This window comes from Cucurbita moschata, unplaced genomic scaffold (assembly GCF_002738365.1).
Source record: "Cucurbita moschata cultivar Rifu unplaced genomic scaffold, Cmos_1.0 Cmo_Scf00015, whole genome shotgun sequence".
Taxonomy (NCBI): domain Eukaryota; kingdom Viridiplantae; phylum Streptophyta; class Magnoliopsida; order Cucurbitales; family Cucurbitaceae; genus Cucurbita; species Cucurbita moschata.
In genome coordinates, this window is record NW_019268531.1 from 4209394 (window position 1) to 4226518 (window position 17125).

At 36.7% G+C, this 17125-nt stretch overlaps 2 protein-coding genes and 1 non-coding gene across 3 annotated transcripts; 1 reads left to right on the forward strand and 2 right to left on the reverse strand.

The window, feature by feature from the left end:
* Positions 1-1915: 1915 nt before the first annotated feature.
* LOC111453302 (aquaporin SIP1-2-like) lies at positions 1916-5676 on the reverse strand. Its single transcript, XM_023094354.1, has 3 exons — positions 5127-5676; positions 3832-4104; positions 1916-2296 (listed from the first exon to the last, which is right to left on the reverse strand). Exons 1-3 carry the CDS (start codon positions 5472-5474, stop codon positions 2138-2140), a joined length of 780 nt encoding a protein of 259 aa, XP_022950122.1. The 5' UTR covers positions 5475-5676; the 3' UTR covers positions 1916-2137.
* A 2526-nt stretch (positions 5677-8202) lies between these two features.
* Positions 8203-9338, forward strand: LOC111453007 (syntaxin-related protein KNOLLE-like). The gene is made up of 2 exons (XM_023093914.1): positions 8203-8673; positions 8746-9338. The coding sequence occupies exons 1-2, from the start codon at positions 8282-8284 to the stop codon at positions 9290-9292; spliced, it is 939 nt and encodes a 312-aa protein (XP_022949682.1). The 5' UTR covers positions 8203-8281; the 3' UTR covers positions 9293-9338.
* Positions 9339-14495: 5157 nt separating this feature from the next.
* On the reverse strand, positions 14496-14635 carry LOC111453900. The gene has a single exon (XR_002712322.1). It is a non-coding gene; the product is annotated as a small nucleolar RNA Z247 (small nucleolar RNA).
* Between the last annotated feature and the right edge of the window lie 2490 nt (positions 14636-17125).

Consider the following 17125-nt stretch of genomic DNA (forward strand, 5'->3'; position numbering starts at 1 on the left):
ATATATATATATATATATATATATATATATATATATATATATATATATATATATATATATATTTATTTATTGGACTAAAAGGGCGCGTATGGAATAACTTAAGTCAACCATTTGAAGAGTTATTTTAAAATCGAAACAAGCCCAAACAGAGTGGCTATAAATAGAGGTGTACATTCAACCCGAAAATTCAACACTCGTACCAACCTAATCCGAACTATAAAGGTTGGATTGGGTTGAATTAACATTTCGGGTAGGGTTGGGTTCATTTTTCTGAACTCGAATTAAATCGGTTCAGTTTTAGTTTCGTGGGGCAAAACCTTCGGGTTACCTTGAACCAATAAAAATATATAAATATATTAAAAAATAAAAATCATTTGTTTTTCTGTTTGTCTATGGACACTTACACTCGAAATATATTCTTAAATTATTTCAGAAATTTTATAATATCTAAAATAGTTACAGAAAATTGGATGGATAAAAAATTAATTTAAATATATTAAATTTTTTTTTTGTCTTAAATAAAACAAGTAATTTTGAATTCTATTGTATTTATTAAATATTATTATATCACAATTTATATATATTTTTATTTTTATAATAGTTTATGACCTTTTATCACAATAACTTTATCAACATCAAGTATCAATAGATATATTTCAATTAAAATATATTTATAGTATTTTTTATTTTTATTATATACTATATCTTTAAATTAATTATTTTTATTGTTTATTTAATTTTACGATATATCTTTATATATTTTTTATTTTAACCCATTTTAATCGATTTTTATTATTTTTATCGTTTATTTAATTTTATGATATATCTTTATATATTTTTTATTTTAACCCATTTTAACCTATTCTTAGAAGCTTTTTTATTTTAACCCATTTTAACCTATTCTGAGAAGCTCGGCAATATTGAAATATTAATAATGTTACCATTATATTTTTTTTACAGTAACCCATTTTAATTTTTTTTACAGTAACCCATTTTAACTCATTCCGAGTAGCTCTAGTTTTATGGCAATATTGAAATTGTTTTTTATTAAATTTGTATTGAAAATATTAAAAGGTTTACCATTTTGGTTTGCTGTTTTTATTAAAATGATTATAGATTAATTTGTATTTGTTTTTAAATTTTTAATATATTTTATCTAAAATTGTGTCTAAATAATAAATGGTATTTAATAATATTTGTTTTTAAATTTTTAATATATTTTATCTAAAATTGCGTCCAAATAATAAATGGTATTTAATAATTATAGATTGATTTGTATTTATTTCTAAACTTTTAATGTATTTTAGTAAAGATTGTGTCCAAAGAATAAATGAGGGATAAATAAATTTTTTTTTGACAAACTCGAAAATAGAGGGTTGGGGGGTGAAAATTTTCGGGTTGGAGTTACCAATCCAACCAACCCGACCCGGACCATGTACACCCCAGCTATAAGAGTCGACCTAAGGATAACTGTAACAGCACAAACTCACCGCTTGCAGATATTATCTGCTTGCTTTTCCCCGTTACATATTGTTGTTAGTCTCACAATTTTAAAATTCGTCTATTAGGAAGATATTTTTACACCCTCTCCAACCAATCAACCAATCCGGGATCTCACAATTCACCCTCTTTGGGGGCCAGCGTCCTCGCTAGCACACTACCCGATGTCTATCTCTAATACCATTTGTAACAACCAAAACTCACTGCTATTATCTACTTTACCCCGTTACGTATCGCCGTCAGTCTCACAGTTTTAAAACACATCTATTAGGGAGAGGTTTCCACACTCTTATAAGGAATGTTTTATTCCCCTCTCCAATCGATGTGGGATCACGTACTAGGGATCAGACTGGAGTAGTAAAACTCTAAAATAACATAAAACTACCTTCACAAACATAAAAATAAAACCTGAAAAGGGCAGCAACAGCAACCTGTGGCCATTGACAAATCAGTTGAAACATAAATAACTGAAGGGGGGAAGAACTTGATTGAGGATTATTGATCCAGAAGCAGCTGCAAAGTATAAACTTTAAACAGCACCAATTATCTTAAGAACAGAACTGCAAGGATTCTTGCTACATTTGATTCATCAAAGCTAAAGAAACATAGCAGCAGCAGCTGCATTTCGACTACGATTTCAAGCTTTCTTCTGCTTGGCTGGGGCTGGGGCTGGTGGTGGGAAGATGATTCTGAAAAGCCAAGCAGCCAAAATGGCTCCTATGAACGGGGCGATCCAGTACACGTACAACTGCTCCCATGTATCGTGCGTGTTGTTTAGATATGCCCATCCAAACGCCTGCATTTCGAACAAAAAAACGTATATCGACTTCTCCATCATTTTTACGGTCTCGAATTTGCACATTCATACCACAACTTTAACCCGTTCATTAACCGAACATTAGTATATACGAGGGAAGAACCAAAGGAGCCAGACAAATGAGTATCAAATAAGATGAAGCTATAATTCAGACTATATAATCATTCCATAGTTCAGTTACCAAAGCCTACCATCCATCTCTTACTAATCTTATAAGACAAAGAGGTCTGACCCTTCAATATTTGTTTCCAATGATCACCAGGCCAACCATGATTGCCGAGTTGAATGTTTGTTCATGCTTTCTTCCATTACGTATAGCCGTCAGTCTCACAATTTTAAAACGCGTCTACTAGGGAGAGGTTTCCACACCCTTATAAGAAATATTTCGTTCCCCTCTCCAACCGATGTGGGATCTCACACAAAGAGATCATGTATGTACAAACTACATAGTGATCAGTAGAGTAAGTGCATACGAAGACTAAGAAAGAAACAGTACATATTTCTAGAGAGATGGACGAGAGAATCATGTCTAGGTCGAGATAAGGTGAGAGAAAAACAGTACGTGTCTAGAAAGAAACTAGTGGAAGTATTTATGCACAGATATTAATGAGAGAATCTCGTGTGTAGAAACAATTTAGTGAGAGGAAAAGAGAGTCAAGATTCATTCTCCTTTACCGTCGTGCTACGCTACTTACTCCTGAACCTAGTTCGAAACTCACAGAAAGAAACGGAGAGGGTGCAGCGGGACAAGTCAATGAGGAAAAAAAAGGTATGAGTTGAGAGAAATGAGTTCGGTTTGAAAACTGAGATTAGCTCTAAGTATTGTAGCCAAAACCAATTAGGCAAAAAGCCCTTTGGATGTTCAAGTTTCAAAGTCATCGACACGACTTCGGGTGAAAATATAAGCTCGGTTAGCGATCTTGGGCGAAAACATTCCCAAAACTCGGTAGATAAGGCGAAAACTAGGTGGCCAAGGCATACTTTATAATCCAAACTAGTGTTTGCTAAGTTAAAAGATGGGAAGATCTATACTGTTTCTGATTATAAGGCTTTCCTACAGAGTTCTCTGGGAGAAGTGTATCTTTCTTGGTGATTCCCTTCCTCCTTTATAAGTATTCAAATTAGGATGCTTTTAACCATTTCAAATATGTCACTAACCTCTTGATTAATTCTCAAGCCAGCTGATTAGCAACTTTAAAACAAGCAAACGAGCAAATGCGACCCAACAAGGTCAAAGTTCTAGAGCTCAAGCCCCTCTCTGGGGCTCGAGATGCCAAGGCCCGAAGTAGCATCAACAAGATTCAAAGGAGGTCTAGTAGTCTAAGCAACTTAACCAGCCATTAATTCAACAGCTTCAATGAATGAAAAAATCCATCCCCCATCACATCAATCATGAAGGCATCAGTGGCACACAAAATAGAATCATGGCGGTTTTAAACCAGAACGAATTATCAATAATCGTAATCAAATCAGAACGTGTAAAGAATAAAGCTTAGTCGAAGTGGTGAACTCACATTTGCAGGATTCATGGAAGGTCCTGTGTAATCGGAACCAGCAACGATTAACGCTACGGTAGCCACTGCCATCAACCATGTTTGAATAACTGGACTGGAGGGGCCTCTGAGTACAATTAGAAGAACAGCAAAACTGATTAGAAATGTCAAAACTCCTTCAGCTGTGGCTCCAGAATGAATGTCAACTTTTAGAGTAGGTCCACCAAGCATGTGCTTGTATTGTATTGGCATCACCTCCTTGATCGCCACAGCACCAGCAACCGCACCAGCTGCCTGCCAACAATGAATTCTATGTATAATACAATTCTCAACAACATTATTTCATCTTAGGAGAATATCATTCAGTCAGCATTTGGAGATTTTAAAGTTCTTCCACTCCTTTGAAGCTAAGATCTCTAGCTCCATCATGGTGATGAGCTATAACAGTCCAAGCCCACCGCTAGTAGATATCGTACTTTTTGGGCTTTTTCTTTCGAGCTTCCACATAAGGTTTTTAAAACGCGTCTGCTAGGGAGAGGTTTCCACACCCTTATAAAGAATGTTTTGTTCTCCTCTCCAACCGAGGTGGGATCTCACAAGAGCCATCTAGTTTGTAAAGCACACAACCTGTCCTAACCTTCTTGATTATCAGCCAGCATCAACTCCTTTCTAACGATAGGGCAACCTGTCTTCCTCAATCATTACCCACAAGAATTTTCCTCTTTGGACTTTCTCTTTCGGGTTTCGAAAAGGCATCTACTAGGGAGAGGTTTCTACACCCTTATAAACAATGCTTCGTTCTCCTCTCCAACTACTACTGTGGGATCTCACAAGAGCCATCTAGTTTGTAAAGCACACAACCAATCCTAACCTTCTTGATTATCAGCCAGCATCAACTCCTTCCTAACGATAGGGCAACCTATCTTCCTTAATCATTACCCACAAGAATTGTCCTATTTGGACTTTCCCATTAGGGTTTCTAAAACGGGCCTACTAGGGAGAGGTTTTCACACCCTTATAAAGAATGTTCGTTCTCCTCTCATGTGCGATCTCACAAGTCAGCATCAAGCATCAACTCCTTTCTAAGGATAGGGCAACCTGTCTTCCTCAATCATTACCCGCAAGAAAACACTAAAATTTCTCCATCAAAACCCATTACTCATCCCTAACGATCATGGAAAATCGAACTACCTCTCAGGAATCACAACAAATACGTACATGCGATCAAGTACCCCATAGATTATAAAGAATGCTATTGAAAAACGGAACCAATAAAATTTCACACTAAACTAGAGAAGCAGAGAACGAATGCTAACCTGAGCAGGGAAACGGAGAGCCATGGAGAGGAGAGAGGTCGGACCAACGCCAGCAGCATAGAAAGCGGCAGTAGCAGTGGGATTAAAGCTAGCCCCACCCAAAGCAGCGCCAATTATATTAAAAACGAAAACAAGAACGAAGACGAGAGCAGTAGTGATAAAAAGCGGGTGAAGCGGAATGCCATAAACACCAGCAACCGAGTACAGGACAGAGGTAAGAACTCCAAGAGACGAAGCGCAGAAAATCCACATGGAAGTGAGAACGGCATCGCCGATCGCACCCTTAATAGCATCGATCATGATTACAGCCGTAAAATAATTGAACGGAAATCGGAATTGGGTCAACATGTGAGGGGAGATTTCGATTTCTTCCGGGCTCTCGTCTGGTTATTCGGAATCTGGGTTCGCTTCAAATGGAAACTAAGCCTTAAATAAGAAAAATGATCTGGAAAAAGAATAAAAGGAAAAAAATTAGGGAAGATAAGAATCACTTGACTATTCATGGATACCGAGCCATTCACCTAACTCTTGATTTTCTTGTAAATTTTTTAGCCAAATGATGATTTCGGTTGTCAAATATTGTTTTTTATTCATCAAATTTTTTATATTATGTCTTTTAAATTTTTAGTTTTTTTGTTTTTTTAACCCAAATTAATAAAATATTCTTAAATTTTCTATTTCATCTCAAAAATCAAAAATATTTTTCTTTAGGATTTTTTTTAAATTAATTAATTAATAATTTCGAATTAAAAAAATTAATTAATTAATTAATAGTATTTCAAAATTTTTAAGATATTTTAAAAATATTTTGTTATTTTTATTTTATATTAAATTACAAGTTCATTTTTTTTATTTAATTATCGAATGGTTTTAAAATGTCTTTTTTTTACTTTTTACTTTTTATATAAAATACCTTTTATATTTTTAAATTATTGATATAAAAAAATTTAATATTTACTTTTTTTTTAATAAAATTTATTAATCGGAATCAAAATCTTAGACTAAAAAAACATAAATAATATTATAAGTTTTATTTTTTTTTAGAAAATAAATAAATAATTGAGTTTAAGTGTAATTTTTCTTATTATATTAAGAGTGAATGAATTTTAAAAAATATATTTAATTTTTTCAATTAATATATATTAATGTATGTTACTAAAAAATCACTTTTATTCTACACAAAATTAAATATTATAATTAAAATGTCATCTAATTTTGGTATTATACAATCAAATATATAAATTTAGTCTATTTAATTTTACTAAATTTTAAAATTAATTTCATAATTTAGTTAAATACTAAAAATATTGAATATATTTTTAAAATTTATAATATCGAGATTAATATAAACTATTTACGAATAAATAAATAAATAACCGCATTAATGTAAGGGCATATATGTCTTTTCATGAAAGTATTAACACTTTCATGTAGGATTGTACATGGTCCGGGTTGGGTCGGGTTGAAGGATTTTTTTTACCCAACTCAAAAGTTCGGGTTGGTTAGATTGTTAATCCAACCCAACTCAAAAGTTCGGGTTGGTTGGATTGTTAATCCAACCCAACCCAACTCTTTTCAAGTTGGGTCCGGGTTGGATTGTAAAAAATATATATATAATTTTATTTACCCACAATTTATAATTATTTCGAAGATAAAATATATTAAAAAGTTCACAAATACAAATCAATTTACTGACAAATAATAATAATAATAAATTCAATAAGAAATAACGAGCGAAAATTGGAATATATTAACATAGTTTAACATTGTTATAAAACTAAAGACAATTAAATACCGACATTTTTTTAGAATTGGTCAAATAACAAAAATACAAAGATATAAATAAAAATGATTAGTTTAAGAGTATGGTATATAACAAAAATAAAAAATATATAAAAATATTTTAATTAAAATATGCTTATTTACATGTTACCCTAAACTATTAGAAAAATAAAAATATATATAAATTGTAATATAACAATATTACAATAAATATATATTTAATTTAGAATATATAAATATATATTTAATTTAGAATATATTTTCAAATTATATATATATATAATTTATAGTTACCTTAAACTATTAAAAAAATAAAAATATATATAAATCACGATATAACAATATTACAATAAATATATATTTAATTTAGAATATTTTCAAATTATATATATATAATTTATGAACATTGATCTAAATAATTTAAACATGAGTGATTTGTTAATTAAAAATAATAAAATAATATAAACGAAACAATAAATTTCTTTAAAAATTAAAACAGGAACATTATTACCTTGAACTATTAGAAAAAATAAAAATATATATAAATTATGATATAACAATGTTACAATAAATATATATTTAATTTAGAATATATTTTCAAATTATATATATAATTTAGGAACATTCATCTAAATAATTTAAACATGAATTATATGTTAATTAAAAATAATAAAATAATATAAACGAAACAATAAGCAGAAACATGTATTTGGTGGCTGGCGTCGAACTCGACCTAAGTGTTTGACAAACCCATTAATACTATAATATTCTTAATATATTTTAATTTGGCTCGGGTCAACCCGAAGGTTTTGCCCATGAACTCAAAACCGAACTGATTTCGTTCGGGTTCAGAAAAATGAACCCAACCCTACCCGAAATGCTAATCCAATCCAACCCAACCTAACCCAACCTAGGTTGGTCTGGTTATCGGGTTGCCGGGTTGAATGTACACCCCTATTTTCATGCCATTTGAATGTAAAGGCATAAACGTCTTTTCACAAACTTTTGTAGCATTAGTTTGTAGCATTAGTCAACTTAATAAAGCTAAATATATACTTTTTCTTTTTTTGATATTTTTTGCCGCCGTTTTTTTTTTTTTTTTCTCATTAATTTATTTAAAAGTAATAGAAATATATATATATATATATATGTTTGCTGGGCCCAAATGAATTGAATCCGGCCCAACAATAATTACTAACCCAACGGCTATATCAAAATATAGCCGTTACAAATTCAAACACAACGACTATATTTTCTTTTTTCGCAACTAGTTTTAAACTAAGCTTCAGCCATTCCAAACTCACAATCTTCCTTTTTCTCACTAAAAGTTCAGAAAAATCTCAAACTTTCCTTATTCTTTGAAAATTCCCAAAATGAATGACTTGATGACCAAATCGTTCACGAGCTATGTCGATCTGAAGAAGGCCGCCATGAAAGATATCGACCTCGAAGCCGGTTTAGAAATGGCATCGTCCGCTCCTGGCGACAATGGCGACATGGGTCTCTTTCTCGAAGAGGCCGAGAAGGTGAAAACCGAGATGGGTTCGATTAGAGAGATTTTAGTGAAGCTCCAACAAGCCAATGAAGAGACAAAGTCGGCTCATAAACCCGAAACCCTCAAATTGCTTCGGAATACGATCAATGTCGATATTGTAACAGTTCTGAAAAAAGCTCGATCCATCCGATCCCACCTCGAGGAAATGGACCGTGCCAATGCTGCCAAGAAACGTCTCTCGGGTAGTAAAGAGGGCACTGCCATTTACAGGTACGATCGAATTACCATACTTAATTACACGTTTAAGTTAAATGGGTTATAGTAAATTTAGTTTTTTTACAGAACACGAATTGCGGTGACGAACGGGTTACGAAAGAAGTTAAAGGAGCTGATGATGGAGTTTCAGAGCTTGAGGCAGAGGATGATGACGGAGTATAAGGAGACGGTAGGACGGCGATACTTTACAGTGACGGGGGAGAAGGCGAATGAGGAGGTGATAGAGAGGATAATATCAGATGGCGGGGAGGAGTTTTTGGGGAGGGCGATAAAGGAGCACGGGGAAGGTGGGAAGGTGGCGGTGGCGGAGACGGTGGAGGAGATACAGGACCGACACGGGGCGGCGAAGGAAATAGAGAAGAGCTTGTTGGAGCTGCACCAAGTGTTCTTGGACATGGCGGTGATGGTGGAGGCACAAGGGGAGAAGATGGATAACATAGAACATCATGTGATGAATGCTTCGCAGTATGTTAGGGATGGGACAAAGGAATTGAAGAGTGCTAAGGAATTGCAAAGGAGTAGTAGAAAATGTATGTGTTTGGGGATTTTGCTATTGCTTTTGATTATTTTGGTTGTTGTTGTTCCTATTAGTGTTAGTTTTGGAAGTTCTTGAAATTGTATTAAGAGAACGGATTGATTTCTGATTTGGCTCGATCTTATCTCTACTTGTGACTTGTCATGGAGTGTCGTCGGCAATCATAGCTCGCTCGATCATGCCATCGAGAACGGACCCATGTGTCGTTCATAATTTCGGGACATCCCGTATATCCATCCATCTTAATTCTATCGAAGCATTGGACTCTCCTGTGTGTCCATGGTCATGTTGTTTATGGACTCCGTACTAGATAGTGAGTGTATGATCCAACCTTTGACATATGGGTTGGAGTGCAATATTGGCACACTCGTGTCGCGTGTAGTTCCTTGAAAATTTCTCTTTCAAAGGAAGTCGTCCAAAACACTCGTCATTGAAATGCTCGCCCTCACTATGACACACGTATGCGTGCATCGGGTAGATGTTATTTTGGTGAATAATGATACAGTTTTGTGGAGAGTCCGTCTAGTTTCTGATTGACACCAAATTTGGTGAACAATCATATTTCATATGGACAAACTTGATCTAGAACTACATGCACAAATTTCCTTTGGAACCCCGACTTTCCAGGTTAAGGCTTGGGGCCCTAGCCTTACCCGGCCTTCCAACAAGTCGATCTTTACTTATGCCACATCTTCTCTTCAATGTCAACTCTATGTGGTGTTTTGGATGATGCACCGTTTTCCTCGATCGCATGACAACACTTGTCTAGCCCTCGCGTGGGCTGATGAGTGTGTTAGATTGAATGGCACGATGACCTATATGGGTCATGACCTCATGTATTTATAGATGTGTATAATGAAGATTACATTCCAAATCTATAATTTGATAACAAACCATGAAATCATAGATTTGGTAACAAACCCTTCAAATCATAGATTTGGTAACAAACTAGTAGATATGATCTATTTTACGTTTAACACTCCCCCTCAATCTGGACGATGTACTACTAAGTTCAGATTGCGCCTAAAATAGCTAAAAGAAGGAGCTGGCAGTGGTTTTGTCATGATATCGGCGAGCTGATCCTTGGAAGATATGAGTCGAACATCAAGCTGACGAGTCGATACTCGTTCATGAACGAAGTGATAATCAACCTCAACATGCTTCGTCCGTCGATGAAAGATTGGATTGGCGGATAGGTAGGTGGCACCAATGCTGTCACACCATAGGCTAGGCGCTCGCGCTTGCGAGATCCCGAGCTCACGTAAGAGGACTTGGATCCAAATTAATTCGGCAGTGGCATCAGCAACCGCCTTATATTCGGCTTCCGTACTAGAATGAGAAATTGTCGATTGTTTTCTCGAACTCCAAGAGATAAGATTGCCACCAAAGAAGATCACATAGCCTCCAGTGCTTCGACGATCATCAGGATTCCCAGCCCAATCAGCATCTGAAAAGGCACTCAACAAATCAATGCTGACTTTGTAAGACACAAACCCATATCAATAGTGTCATGTAGATAACGGAGAATTCGTTTGACTGCCGCCCAATGTATAGAAGTCGGAGAGGACATGAACTGACACACTCTGTTGACACAGAAGGATATATCAGGACGTGTCAGAGACAAATATTGGAGAGCACCAACGACACTTCGATAGCGAGTAGTATCCTCAGGTGAGAGCTTTTCACCACCATTCAATAACAACTTCTCACTGGGAAGCATAGGTGTGGGTACACCTTTGGAGGTGAGCATATTGGTTCTGGCTAATAAATCTCGAATGTATTTATGTTGTGTCAGAATAAGTCCACTGGAAGTATGGCGGACCTCAATCCCAAGAAAATAACTCAAAATACCAAGATCCTTGACGGCAAAATCATCCTGAAGCTGTGTAAGAAGTTTCTCAGTAGCCGTAGAGGATGAGCTGATGATAATAATGTCATCAACGTAGATGAGGATATACATTTGAATGCCCGTCTTGTTAAAAATGAAAAGAGAGACATCAGTCTTTGAAGGTGTAAAATCCAGCTGTAATAGTTTGGAGCTAAGGCGAGAAAACCAGGCACGCGGAGCTTGTTTATCCAGCTTGCAGAGATAACCGGGTGTTGAAAATCCACAAATCCAGGGGGCTGCTTCATATAAACATCTTCATTAAGAAAGCCATGAAGAAAAGCATTTTGAATATCAATCTGCCGAATAGCCCAACCACGAGAAATAGCAAGAGATAATAAGAACCGAATGGTAGTGGGCTTAACAACTGGACTAAAGGTATCATCATAATCAACGCCATACTATTGTTTAAAACCTTTAGCAACTAGACGTGCTTTGTAGCAATCAATAGAGCCATCTGGCTTTTGCTTGAGTTTGAAAACCCATTTGCAATCAATAACGTTAAGACCAGCACAAGGAGGAACTAAGTGCCATGTCTTATTTTTTTGAAGTGCCTGAAATTCATCATTCATTGCCTGACGCCAGAGAGGATGCTCCATAGCAGTAATATGTGAAGTAGGTTTAGAGGCAGAAGACCGAGCTACAAGATATGTTACTGTTTCATCTGTACGCACCTTGGGTTTTTTGATATTGTGCTTCAATCGAGTACCATACGGATGAGTAGTAGGTGCAGGATCCACATTTGAGGGGACAGTCGTATCAGCCGTTGCGAGGGGAGCAACCGATGCTACAGCAGTTGGTTGACCAGCGGCCGAGGATTCGACTGAGCATTGCGCAATATCATCTGCTGGCGGAGGAGCCGAGGCCTCAATCATTGGCGGAACAACCAACGCCGATTCGCATGGCAGCGACGCGGAGGATTGCTGTGGCAATTCCGAAGCTGATGTAGACATCAAATTTTCTGCATCCAAAGAGTTAGTAGGCCCAGACATATGCATGTGATCATTCTCCAAATTAGTACTGCTATTACCCAAATGCAAGGTGCACAAATCAGGGGTATTATGCGTCGACTGCATGATTAGGGAAGAATTAGGTGGGGCTCTCTTGAATGGAAAAACATTTTCATCAAATATGACATCTCTAGACATATAGACACGACCAGAATCGGTGTCAAGAAACTTATACCCTTTATGTAAAGAACTGTAGCCTAGAAAGGCACATTCGTTTGATCTAAAAGAGAGCTTTTGTTTGTTATAAGGACGAAGATGAGGCCAACCAGCACACCCAAAAATTTTCAATAAGGAGTAATTTGGTGGGGTATGAAAAAGGAGCTCTAAGGGGCAATTTTTATCGATGACACGAGTAGGAAGACGATTGATGAGATATGTGGCTGTAAGAAACGCGTCGTCCCAAAATTTAATAGGTACATGAGCATGAGCTAGAAGGGCTAGGCCAGTTTCAACAATATGACTGTGCTTGCGTTCAGTAGACCCATTTTGTTGATGTGTGTGAGGGCACGAAACACGATGACCAATTCCAAGGGAACGAAAAAATGTATTATGAATTTTCTGATATTCCCCACCCCAATCAGATTGGATCCACTTGATTTTAGTATCTAGGAGGCGCTCAACATGAGCTTAGAATTGCAAAAATATACGAGGAGCTTCTGTACGATCATGCATCAAATAGATCCAGGTCATTGGTGATATGGTCCGTAGCGCCTGTGTCACTGTACCAATTTGGGTCAATCTTGTAAGAGGAAGTAGCCGCCAGTGCCGTAGGAGGAGCAAAAGAAGATTCATCTTGATAGGACTTTGCCCGTCCTTCCTGCCAGATCTGCAGCAAAGTGGGGCATACTGCTATCCGCTGCTGGCATAGGATAGATGAGTCCTATCAAGATGAACCTTCTTCTGCTTCTCCTACGGCACTGGCGGCTACTTCCTCTTACAAGATTTACCTAAATTGGTACAGCGACACAGGCGCTACGGACCATATCACCAGTGACCTGGATTGTCTCGCTGTGCGTGAACGTTATCATGGAGGTGAACAAGTTCAAGTCGGCAATGGAGCAGGTTTACGTGTTTTGCATACTGGTCATTCTCTAATTAATACTGCTACTCGTCCTCTTGCATTGCGTAATATTTTGCATGTGCCTGAAATTTCCAAACATCTTCTTTCCGTTCATAAATTTTCTCGTGATAATGACGTATTTTTTGAATTCCATCCGTGGCACTTTTCTATAAAGGATCGACAGTCGAGGAAAAGTCTCCTAAATGGGAGGTGTGAATCTGGTCTTTATCCTATTAAGCCATCCGATGTTGATAATCTCAAGCACGCCTTGGACCCACTTGATTTTAGTATCTAGGAGGCGCTCAACATGAGTTTGGAATTGCAAAAATAGACGAGGAGCTTCTGTACGATCATGCATCAAATAGATCCACGAAAATTTACTAAAATCATCAATGAAACTAATATAATATTTAAAACCCCTAACAGATGGAGGTGCAGGCCCCAAACATCTGAAAAAATAAGTTTCAAAGGTGACGAAGACCTATGGGAAGAACTAGTATATGGTAATTGATGACTTTTTGCTAACTGACACGCATTACAAACTGATAAAAATGACTCACTAGCACACGAAATATTATTGAGACGCAAAATTGATTTTACTACTTAGAGATGAAGGATGTCCAAGACGTGCATGCCATTGGGCGTGAGTAGTAGATCTGCTCACCAAGGCGTGCTTGAGATTATCGACATCGGATGGCTTAATAGGAAAAAGACCAGATTCACACCTCCCATTTAGGAGACTTTTCCTCGACTGTCGATCCTTTATAGAAAAGTGCAAGGATGGAATTCAAAAAATACGTCATTATCACGAGAAAATTTATGAACGGAAAGAAGATGTTTGGAAATTTCAGGCACATACAAAATATTACGCAATGCAAGAGGACGAGTAGCAGTATTAATTAGAGAATGATCAGTATGCAAAACACGCAAACCTGCTCCATTGCCGACTTGAACTTGTTCACCTCCATGATAACGTTCACGCATAGCGAGACGATCCAGGTCACTGGTGATATGGTCCGTAGCGCCTGTGTCGTTGTACCAATTTGGGTAAATCTTGTAAGAGGAAGTAGCCGCCAGTGCCGTAGGAGGAGCAGAAGAAGGTTCATCTTGATAGGACTCATCCATCCTACGCCAGCAAGACGAGAGGGTGCATAACCTTGAGAACGACCACGACCACGATCCCTATGCCCACGATTCTTCTGCTGACCACCACGACTAGCATAATTGGCAGAAGATCCAAGATTTAACTGAAGTTCAGCACGACCAGTATAATTGGCCGAAGATCCCGAATTTAACTGAAGTTCAGCCTGGTGTTGTAGTTGGCGAGCTTCATACGTCATTAGATGTGCAAACACATCATCAAGCGTGAGGGCTTCACTCTTGGTAGTCATTGAGGTGACGAAGGGATCATAGTCAGGGCCAAGACCAGCGAGAAGATACGCGATCACATCATCATCCTGCAAGGCAGAGCCAGCGGCGGCCAGCTCGGTGGCTAGCCCTTTGATCTTGCGAAAATAATTTGCAGTAGATTGATCTCGTTTCTTGGACGTGGCGAGCTCAACACGAATCTGAGTAGTGCGAGCACGAGTTGACGATGAAAACATCCGCTGCAGGGTATCCCACGCCTCCTTGGACGTAGTAGCGGCAACCACATCATGAAGAATCTCCTCAGACATGGAGGAGAGAAGGCCGCTAAGGACCTGTTGATCCTGATCATACCATTGATTATAGGCCGGATTAGAGACCAGCTCAGCACCAGCAGCAGTTGAGGAAGGGACCAGCTTGGCAGGTGCGGCATTGGTGCCATCGAGGTAGCCCATAAGCTTCGTACTTCTTAGGTAGGGGAGGAGCTGGGCACGCCATATGATGAAGTTGTTTTTGGTTAGACGAATTGTGACAACATGGTGTAGAGGGATTGGGCCAAAAGTCGCCATGGCAGTTGAGACGGTGTTGGAGATGGTGGATGGAGAGGAGGAAGAAGACATGGTAGACATTTAAAAAATAAACCTTGGCTCTGATACCATGTTAGATTGAATGGCACGATGACCTATATGGGTCACGACCTCATGTATTTATAGATGTGTATAATGAAGATTACATTCCAAATCTATGATTTGATAACAAACCATAAAATCATAGATTTGGTAACAAACCCTTCAAATCCTAGATTATCTTAGTATATACAGATATGATCTATTTTACGTTTAACAAGTGTCACTTGAGGATCGCTATTTTGCTTGTTGTAACGTGAGGGTCACAACCTACTCTCTTCATAATATGGTTGTGACACATCATCGTGGTGTGAATGTTGCAGTTGTCGGTCGTCTCTATTTCCATTATCATTTTTTTTTTTCCTCTGTCACCCGCTTAGACACTATCACGGCGTGAGTTCTAATTCCACGACATTGGTTGATAGCTTCAGCTGGGTTCACCAGAGAGACGAGTAAGAGAGAGATGGGCACATGGTGTTCTGAGTAAGAGAGAAGAAAGCAGGGAAATAATTTCACGTTTTCCTTTTCTAGTTAGGATGCTTCCGGTATGGATCGACGGAGTCAAACTTAGAACGTGACTTGTTGGTATTTTTCTTTATAGCGGATGATATGAACCAAAAGACATCAATCATACAATATACTTCAACGAAGATGTGAAGAAAAGGTTGTCAAAATTATCAAAAGATGTTTCAATTCACGACACATTGAAGAAGAATGAAGTTTGGTTGTTATAAATTTTGGTGGGTTACAATTTAGAGTTATTATATTTTAAGACATTTTATTTACTTTAGGTTACATTTACGTAATGACTAATTATGACCATAAAGTATGAATGTTACCATTCTTTGAATGCCTTTAATAGTTTCATTTTTGAGACTATATAAAGCCATGTACGTGGTATTTGTAAGCAGACTTTTCTTTAGCATTTGTGCTTTTCTTTAGCTAATGACTAAGTTTCTTTGCAATTCTACGTAGTTTAGGTTGCATGTAAAATCATTGAAGCTCGACATGATCAATCTTGCTTGTAGAGTGATTCGAATCTCAATCAAGTGTTCTTGTCTTGAGATATTTGATCAACAAGAATCATTCAAGCTAGACATGATCGATCTTGCTTGTGAAGTGATTCGAATCTCAAACAATGTTCTTATCTTGAGATATTCGATCAACAAGGTAATCCAAATCTTATTCCCCTTATAGTAATTCCTTATCTTATCAGCGGAGCTAGCACATCAACTTCTATTATATTGATTACTTGTCGATATGCTTCTTTGCAACAATACCAATCCTTCCGCTCGATATTTTTCTTTACAATAACTCCCTTGTTATGAAGTCAATGCATCAATTTAGAAATGTCCACTTAGTTGTGTCGACACGATTATGATCCAAGCTTCCAAATGTCTAATCGTTCAAAGTTGTAAACATATTGAATCAGTTACAAAAGTCATTTTCACCGATTCAAACTAATAAACAAATTCCTCATAGATAGAAGTTCAGGATTAAAAGAATATCATCTTGTGAAATATTAATTTTTTCAATTAACAGGTTTACCATGAGAGATTAAATATTTCGTGGTCTAATCTTACAAATTGTTCTTTGTATATATTAAGATGTTTCCATATGAACGATCTAGATCAAATCATTTATAACAGTTACAAAGTGAGTCGTATGTGTTACTAAAGACTTTTTAAGTTATTATTTTATTTGTCAACCACATATTCGTTCAATATTATAGTAATAACGATATATCACACGGTAAATAATATTAAATTGTAAATAAAATAATTAAAATTATTATAAAAAAATTAAATAATTAATTATGAGACTTTAGATATAAATTCTAATAGCTTGACTAGAAGTTCTCCTCGGTCCTATCATTCTCGCATGTCTTAACAATAGGCATTCTCAAGTTGTCAATTCTCTCCGTGTATGACTTGTAGTATATCAAAAAAAAAAAAAAAAAAAAAA